This window comes from Echinops telfairi, unplaced genomic scaffold, assembly GCF_000313985.2.
Source record: "Echinops telfairi isolate 266 unplaced genomic scaffold, ASM31398v2 ScPeMD7_10;HRSCAF=50, whole genome shotgun sequence".
NCBI classification, from domain to species: domain Eukaryota; kingdom Metazoa; phylum Chordata; class Mammalia; order Afrosoricida; family Tenrecidae; genus Echinops; species Echinops telfairi.
This window is the reverse complement of record NW_022103907.1, coordinates 10,567,730-10,577,170: the sequence shown is the minus strand read 5'-3', so window position 1 is coordinate 10,577,170 and position 9,441 is coordinate 10,567,730. Positions and strand designations below refer to the sequence as shown.

At 35.4% G+C, this 9,441-nt stretch overlaps 1 protein-coding gene across 1 annotated transcript in view; it reads left to right on the top strand.

Annotated features, from left to right (window-relative positions):
- HEATR5B (HEAT repeat containing 5B) overlaps positions 1-9,441 on the top strand; it is a 137,421-nt gene that overhangs the window by 34,121 nt on the left and 93,859 nt on the right. Inside the window, exons 13-17 of the mRNA XM_004711165.2 lie at positions 143-252; positions 1,335-1,498; positions 2,630-2,805; positions 4,892-4,997; positions 6,202-6,392. Of these exons, the coding sequence (XP_004711222.2) occupies positions 143-252; positions 1,335-1,498; positions 2,630-2,805; positions 4,892-4,997; positions 6,202-6,392 (747 nt within the window). The remainder of the gene's footprint in view (positions 1-142; positions 253-1,334; positions 1,499-2,629; positions 2,806-4,891; positions 4,998-6,201; positions 6,393-9,441) is intronic.

Below are 9,441 nucleotides of genomic sequence, written 5' to 3'. Positions count from 1 at the left end.
GTAAAGTTAATAAAAAGTAAACTAAAATGAAAGCGCTCTAGTTTTTGGTGTATTCTAACAGTATGTCGTCACATTAAAAACATTTTTTTCCAGTAATTCGTATTCTAATAAACTGAAAGCAACTCCGCTTTTCATATTTCAGTATTCCATCTGTAATTAAAGCCCATGGAGCGCATTTGAAAGCCAGTGCTGCAATGGTTCGTTTAAGACTTTATGATATCTTGGCTTTGTTACCTCCAAAAACTTATGAAGGTAAATAGCATGTGTAGTATCTGATAAACATGTTTTTATTATGCCTTTCTGTTTCTCCAGAGTTTCACAGAGTTCTAATGAAGGACTTGTCACTGGCTGGCTTGTGCACACAGGGAAGCAGCTGTGTTGCTTCTTCATATATAGTATCAAAGAACCCGTTATCTCTCATTGACGTTGGTTAAGCATTCAAACTTTAAAATTATCCCTTGGTTTTAAAACTAGATACCTTACAATCCTTACTACTTACAAAACTTAAAATCCTACATTAATTTTTATTCTGTTGTTCTATTTGTGACATGATCTACTGTAGATATTTAGTGCGTTTCAGGCATTATTCTAAGCCCTGTACATGGACTAGCACCGCTGACTATAAACACAACCTTTTGAAGCAATGAACCATATTATAGATTTGTAGATGAAAAATTTCAAACAGGAAAAGTAGCTTATTCCAGACATAGTCAATGTCAAAGCTTAGATTCAAACCCAACTTGTTAATCTTCAGTTTGCTTATCATTATCCTAATCAATTCTATTATTATTATCCTAATCAGTTTCCTATATATAAGGGGGCTTTTAAAAAGGGGTGGAAAAATGGAATAGAAAGACAAGGACCTTTTTTCACAACCTCTTTAAAGCCCTCCCATAGGACAAGCAATAATTTTAGAATCTGGATGGAGAATAGTAACATAGTTTGAGGAAATCAAATATATAAAACGCCAAAATTATGATAAACCATTGATTTATCTCCAGTACAGCCATAGCCAGGACCAAATGTTTTGCTGTGTTCTGGTTCAGTGTTTGTACATTGTTGGGCATTTGATGTCACATTAAATATTTTTAATATGAACAGTCTTTTCTGCTATTTGAGATTTTGGTTACTTTAAATAATTTGGACTAAAATGCAAAATATAATCATAAAAAAGGAATTGACATTAATTCTACATTAAAACCATCATATTTAATATGAAAAATTTTTAAGGAACAAAGAATTGAATTATTGTATTCCTGTTGACCATTTGAGGAATGATTGTCACTTTCATATGACTTTTTCTTTCTGATCTGATTGGAAGTTCTTCCTTGTAGGATCTTTCAATGCACTTCTTAGGGAGCTGGTAGCAGAATTCACTTTGACTGACAACTCTGCCAACACGACTACATCCCTGCTCAGATCCCTCTGCCACTACGACGATAGTGTTCTGCTTGGCTCCTGGCTTCAAGAAACTGATCATAAATCGATTGAAGACCAGGTAGTAAACCAGACAGGGAAACAATGGTCCTTTTACATATTGTTGGTTCGCAAGAAAACAGTAGAGATTTAAGGTTTAATTTTCTTTTAGCTTTCTTAAAGAAACTCAGCTCACTGGCATACGCTTGGTTCTGACTTAGGGTAACCCTGTCGAACAGAGTAGATATACCCCTGTGGGTTTCCCAGACTGTAACTCCTATGGGAACAGAGAGCCTCCTCTTTCTCCCATGTGGCGAGCACCTGGGGGTTTCGAAAGGCCAGTGTAGCAGCCCAGCGTGTGACCCACTGCACCCCTGGCTCCTTTTCTTAAAGGTAGTGCTAGGTAAATGGTGAAATGATGAGATAAATAGTGATAGAATTTGGTGAATTGTCTTTATTCAGTATTCTGTATTTAGATGACCTGTGGTGGTTATCACAAAATCAGTGCTCTCTAGCTTTTTGATTACTTGTGTTTTGATGATAAGTTAGAGAAGAATGGGGGAGTAAATTGAAAATTTAGAATTTTTTTTTTGTCCCGCTGATTACCTTGTTTTTTACACACTTTGAAAGTGGATATACATATTCCAGATATTTCTTTGCTTATACATTAAGGTGAATAATGAGAAAATATATGGTTTACAGTCAGTAAGCTTACGAATAAAACAAAATACTTGCTTAATCTAAAACAATGATCGTCGTACATATTGTCATTTAATTAGAAAACATTATAGATTTAGTGCTTAATTTTCAATTTAGCTTTTTGAGACACTTAAAGATAGTGTTAAAAAAAAAGGATTGTGTTAGCTGAAATGAAAAGCATACTAATAAAAAGGAATTACCATGATTTTGCATTCAAGCCAACATTACAAATATTTAATATAGAGTTTTTAAAAGGGGGACAATGGAACTGGTTATTTTATTACTGTTAACCGTGTGGGAAATGATTGCCATTTTCATATAAATGATTTATGATTGTTTATGGTATTATTGATGGCTCTTATTCTAATGACAATTATATGTTATTTCTTTTTAAATATTCAGATCCTCTTGTGTTTTGGTCTCTTCTCCTTCTGTGCCATTCCTCTTTCCTCGTACATAGGAAAATGAATGACCTAAAGTGGGGTTTGAAAGCTTCTCTGTCATTCCTTTGTAGCTCCAGCCAAACAGTGCATCTGGAAGTGGGGCGCTGGAGCACGACCCATCCTCCATTTACTTACGAATACCCGCTGGAGAAGCCGTCCCTGGTCCGCTCCCTCTCGGTGTCTCCGTCATCGATGCCTCTGTGGCTCTTTTTGGTGTAGTATTTCCTCATGTTTCTTATAAACATCGGTTAGTACAAAGTCATTCAGATGATTCTAATCATGTTTTCAAACAGTAGATTTTCCTGCCTCAGTCAGCTCTGTGATAAACAGTAGTCTCAAAAAAAATCCTGATAACATTTGTTTAAGATGATTTAAGTCTGGGACTAAAAAGATTAATTTATAGTAACTGATATTTTCCTAACATAAGCAATTTAGTCTCCAACATTTTGTGCCCAGAGACTAGGCCTAACTTTAGCCTTTTGTTAATTTTTGGTGGTTTCTCAAAAGAAGAGTGAAGAGGAAATAATCCAAGACTTTCACAGGCGACTCACAAGTTTTACAAAATATAACTTCAAAACATTGTGTTTGGATATAAAAGACAACTTATCTTTAAACACATTATTTACTTGATTAATTGGTTTTAAGCTGAGGGAAAAAATAAATCTAAAATGTTACCGAGATATCTTAAGAAAATTTTGTTGAAACAGAAATATCAAAGTATATTAAAGGTGAAAGAATCTCATAAAGCACCTACTGTATATACTCGAGTATAAGCTGACCCAAATATCAGCCAAGGCACCTAATTTTACCACAAAAACTGCATTAAAAAATGTGCTTAAAATCAGGGCTTTTGCAAGAGTATATATGGTATTTTAGCATGCTTATTTTTTAAAATATTTTATTTTGTTTTAGGTGAAAGTACACACCATGCATTTAATAGTCATATGCAAAAATTCTGTGACATTGATTCTATCCCTACAATGTGCCAGCCCTCCCCTATTTCCAGTTCCTGTCCCTCCAATTTTCCTGCCCCTCATTGCCTTCTATCTTTACTTTTGGGCAAACGTCGTTCATTTGGTTTTCTATAATTGATTGTTCTAAGTTGTTACTACTTATTTATAGACCGAATTATTTTTTGGCTAAATGGTGACCACCAGGAGTGGCTTCAGTTCCAGGTTGTACGATGTTAGGGCAGTAGTCTCCAGGGTTTCTCCAGGTCCTATCAGTCCAGTAAATCGGCCTATTTTGATGAAGCTGAGGTGTCTTCTACATTTTTCTCCCATGCTATCCAGCATCATCTTCTGTGACCCCAATCAATGAAAGTGGTTGGTTGTAGTAGCCGGGCACCATCTAGCCCTGTCCTCAGGCTAGAGGAAGCTGTGCTTCATGTGGACCATTGGCCCTGGATCTTTTCTTTCCTTCGTTAGTCCTGAATCTTTGTTTCCTTCACTCCCCTCTGCCCTGGATGGGAAGAGACCAGTAGTTGTATGTTACCTGACTGCTCAGAGGCTTAAGTTACTCACCAAATTAGGATCTAGAAATTGTCCTATTAACTGTTATGACAATTGCCCTAGATACCTTCAAATCTGTGCAATGTTTGGATATGTCTAAGTCTCCATATCTATGCCCTAACATGCTCTATTATGTATAGGAGCATGTATGCAGCACATACAGATGTGTATGGACAAACGCCCACAGCTCTACATGCATATACAACACGTGTACTCCTATACAGTATACCCTATTCTTTTCCTATAAACTATCTCATTTTAACATTTAAGATAATATAAAAAAACCACATCACTTCAGGGTTTATGCATTTAAAAACATGTCTCAAGCTAAATCTTTTAAAAAATTTCCCAGTCAGTTTCCAAAGAGAACATGAGGTCCTGTTTTTTTTCTGTGTGAGCAATTTAAGTAAAAGGTGGGTAGGAGGGTGGGGGAGTGGGAGGGGGGAGAAGCAACTTTTTTATTCCCCGAGTCTTTCATGCATATCATTGTTCTATTTAAAAACCTTGAGCACTTCTTGACTGTAAGGTACTTTTCTAGAAACAAGCCTTCATTGGGAAGAACATTGAAATTATGATCTTATTTTACTCATTGCAACTTAATTTTCTGATCTCTTGTTCTTTTACCAGTTAATGACTACTTGCCTATGTATTGACTTAGCAGTGTAAGATCTAGTCTGGACCAGCTGTGAGAATGAAATCGAAAAGAGGCAGTATAGGACATTATTTGCTAGATAATTAGTTTGTATTCTACTTATCTTTGATCTTTGAGCTATATTTAAAGAAAAATATAGAGTTAATCATCTACTTGTTCTCTACTTTTAGATTGCAAATGTTGGATCACTTTGCTGAATGTGTTAAGCAAGCCAAAGGTGTCCGCCAACAGGCTGTGCAGCTTAACATCTTTACTGCTGTCTTGAGTGCACTAAAGGTATATTTACTTTATGTAATAAATATTCAAGAATACGTTTTTAACTGATGCCATTAATAAGTCAGTTCTGTTCAATCTATTAGGAGTTCTGCTGGTGTAGAGGTTACACATTAGGCGGCTACCTGTAAGGTTGGCAGTTTGAAACCACCCTCAGTTCTGCAGGAGAAAGAGGAGACTCTCTACTCCTGGAAAAAGTTACAATCTCAGGAACCCCTCAGGGGCAGTTCCACCCTGTCCTGTAGGGTTGCTGTGGGTCAGAATTGACTCAATGGCAGTGTTTTGGGTTTTTTATTTTTGTTTTTATTTGGTGTATAGTCTGTGCTAATGTTTCCATGTTTATCACTTGAAAACTCTGTTTTTAGTGTTAGTTGAAGTTATTACAAACTTTACATTAGGCTCATTGTTATTAAATATATATTTTATTTTAATAATGTTGAAGTTTATGTTTTGATTTGACTCTTTCAGTTTTATAAATCCCAGCCAGTACTTTCAGAATCTTCAAAGGTGCTTGACTAAAGAGGTCTTTTGTGCTACTGAAGGTTAATGAGCTAAAGCTTAAGTTTGACTTATGGCTAAGACCATAAGTCATGAGAAGTTGTGTTTTCTAGTCAGAAGACTGTGTTTAGACACTCTGGCTGTTAGCTATTCACTGGGTTTCTGTCTAGTGTGATTCCTTCAAGGTTTTTTTTTTAGTCTCAGTTTCCACTTGTACAAAGTGGAATTATAATTATTTCACCTATTTTACAGAGTTTGTGCATTGTATACTATGTAACTTCATATGCTATATTTGAAATTTAAAAAATATTATTCTGCTAAACTAGTATAAGATATTACTGTTTTAAAAGATAATGACAGCAAGAACAATTGTTTAAATGAATGGATCTTAAGTCACATTTAACCACAGTAGGTATAGAAACAAAGCCTTCGTACTATATTAAGGGAACAGTAAATGGAAAATCAGCTGTTTGGGATTGAGGCTCCTCCTGGGATTGTTAGCTTTTGAGCCAATTAGGTTTTGCCTACATTATATATATTTTGGAAAAAGACTAATCAATTTGGTAGGTATTGATTCTAATCTAAGCCTTGTAAAGTCATTTGAAGGTTTTTAGTCATGAAGTAATGTAGGAAGATATCTCTATATTTATGGTGATTGTTGCACAGGTTTTGGTAGCTCTAAATTGTCCTTTTTTTTTTTTTAATGTAGGGCTTAGCTGAAAACAAGAGTACGTTAGGACCTGAGGAGGTTCGCAAATCTGCTCTCACCCTGGTGATGGGTGCCCTAGACAACCCAAACCCCATCTTACGATGTGCAGCAGGAGAAGCGCTGGGAAGAATGGCTCAGGTGGTTGGAGAAGCAACTTTCATTGCTAGAATGGCACAATTTAGCTTTGACAAGTAAGTGGGCCGATTTCTCAGGTAAGTTGCTCACAAAGTCAATAATACAATGATGTCATAAGTAACCAGTGATTAGTAACGGGGCCACTTGTTTTCCACATTGTATATCAAGTAATAGTATTTGACATTTTTTATAATCTCAAATTTTTATTAAATTATTAAGCTGAGAAGTCATCATTTATGTGTTATTTTTACTGTGGGTCCACTTTTTTATTCGACTCTGGAATGTTCATGAGGGTATTGAGAAGCAGGTTAATGAGGACGCTTGTCAGTTAACATATTCCTTTATGAGGTGCTCTGAAGTCACCTACACATTCCCTCACCTTACTTTTTCTGTCCGATTCCCCCTCCATCAATTCTTTGTGCTCGTTACTCACTTTTTGGAATAAGTCACTTTTTCTAACTACTAGCAATAAATATGAAGAAACTGATAGGATACAGTTATTAGTAGCTGCCCCGTTGTTGGTTAGCTGAGTAAGTAGAGAAGTTGAGAATCCTAAACGATTAAGAACTGCCATTGTAACGTGAATTATCATTCTTGAGTATAATATATTTTAGATATTAATTATACTAAATTACAACTTAATCATGTTTGAGAGTGGAAGAAAATAGGGAGTAGTCATTATAAAATAATTCTGAAGAAAAAGATCTGGACTCCTGCAGATCTAAGGATGGCTTTCTTTGTCTCCACGTGATGGCAGTTTGGTTGCCCATCGGATAATAGCGCGGTATATTGTTGAAATCACAGAAAGCATGTTTAAGCAGGCAAGGTGCTTGCTCTTCTGCTGTCTTCTAGTACTTGATTAACTTTGCTCTGTCCAGTACTTGCCATTGATTCTGAAATCACCTTTTGCTAAAGATTTGCTCGATACCTGATATTTGGTGGCTTGTGTACTCTGTTAATACTCGGTGGAGTGAGTGGCAGAGTAAGTTATGAGTTGGACTGCTAACCACAGGTTCAGCAGTTCAAACTCGCCCCCTGCTCTGCGTGAGAAAGATGAGGCTTCTGCTTCTGAGAACAGTGGCCGTCTTGGCGACCCACATGGGCAGTGCTGCCCTGTCCTGTAGAGTCGCTGTGATTCGGAATGGATTCGAGACAGTGAGCTTGTGTTTGGCTTACGTGTGTGCTTCTTTAGAAAATTCTTGGACGATAACTTTTTTTTTCAGTATAAGGGGTACGTTGAATTAATTTTTAATGTTCTTTCTGGTAAAACAGAATGACATTTCACTTATGTTTAGCTATCTAATTAATGGTTTGTAAGTACTGTCAGCTCATTTTCATTAGCATTTTCAAATAATTGATTTTGATCTGCAATGAATCATTCCATAGACTTTAAGTTAGTCCTCGCCCACATCCACATTTAGCCTATCAGAAATTGAGACAATAATTGTCACAGTTGCTGTATGAAATAAAAATGCATTTTAAAATAATCTATGATTACTTAGGGTTGATGGAATCTGATATTATTCAAAAGAAGCTTTGGATTCCTACAGCCTTACTATTTCAGAGTTTTATCAACATTATCGATTACTGATATAATGCATGACCGTAGAAAGCCAAATCTCACCTAAACAAAGATCGGTTAGCTAGATTTGTTAATTAAAGTTAATGTGTCTTCGTATTAAGACAGACATTCACTTGGAATTATTTCTGTAAGCCATAGGTTCCTTACCACCACCTTTCAGGGAAAAATGAACTCAGTGTCCCTTTGGCAACTGAAAACTTTGGAGCAATGGGACATAATCCAGAATAGAGCGTAGGGGTTTGCCTTTGTGCCCCACCCACAACCCCCAGGATCTTCCTAGCACCCCCAAGGGATTTAACTATTTGGGAACCCTTGCTATAAACCATTCTAACTTAGAGGGGAATGGTTAATTTCCCTTAAATTTCTTAAATTTAAGCTTAAATTTCTTAATACCTAGTTTAGGAAAAAATGAAAATATCTGCTGGCTGACTTTGTTTCCAGGAAAATTAAAAACCACTTTAAGACGTCAAAGAAATATGTTTTTGTTCATTAGATTATTTGCTTTATCGAACAGAAGGTTGTTTCTCTGAAAAGTGACATTACGTTTTAGTACGGTAAAATGTTATCTTTTGAGAAGTAACAAATGAAGATGGTTTTAGTCTGTATAAGGCCATAGAATTTACAGATTAGATTGGTTCTTACCTACCTTCATTCCTCATAATGACTGCTACATTAATACAATAATATCTATTTTGTAACTAGAGAGATTAGATAAAGATCACTTATCCAAGAATAAAGCTTGTTGAAATATGGGAAACATATTTACATGATTTTTCATTTTTCATTTACATGAAACATGGGAAACAATTTACATGATTCATTGCTGCATGCATGTGTCCTTTAACGTTATTTGCTATTTTCTTCTTTTTCCATGAGGCAAACTGGCCACCCAGAGTCTTGATGACGATTTTTGGTCACTTTTTGATGTTTTGACTGTTATTTGCAGAGATTGCTAGAAGGATGGCCCTGCATGGCTGTCAGGTTTTGAAAAGTAGAATTAAAGTTGCTTTCTAGGTGCCCTTGTTACTTCAAGTGTTTTTAGTGATTTTTTTCTTATTTTTCAATGGTTACTATACTTGTGCATGCTTATTAATCATTGTGGTTTTTTTATTTAAAAATTTTATATTTTATTTCTTTGATTCTCCGGTTATTCAAAATAAGTCCTAGAAGTTTGATCATTTAAATCTTTATATTCCTAGGTAAATGTGAATGAAAGAATTACTCTTTTAAGTTAAATAAATATTTAAAATATATACATGACTTTTTTTGTTTTGTTCTTATTTTACACATGACTTTTTTTCTGCTAGTCACAGTGGAGTAATATGTGTCTTAAACAGCGTGGAATGAATTTTCAACTAGAAGTCGAATGTTTACCCACTGTGCTTCTAGGATGGTAAAAGTTGAGATTTTAAAAATTATAATAATACGGACTATAAAAGAAGATAGAAAAAGATATGGGACAGGATTAAAATTCAGAGGGGACAAATAGAACACAAATAGCAATATGATAGATTCAAGCCCAA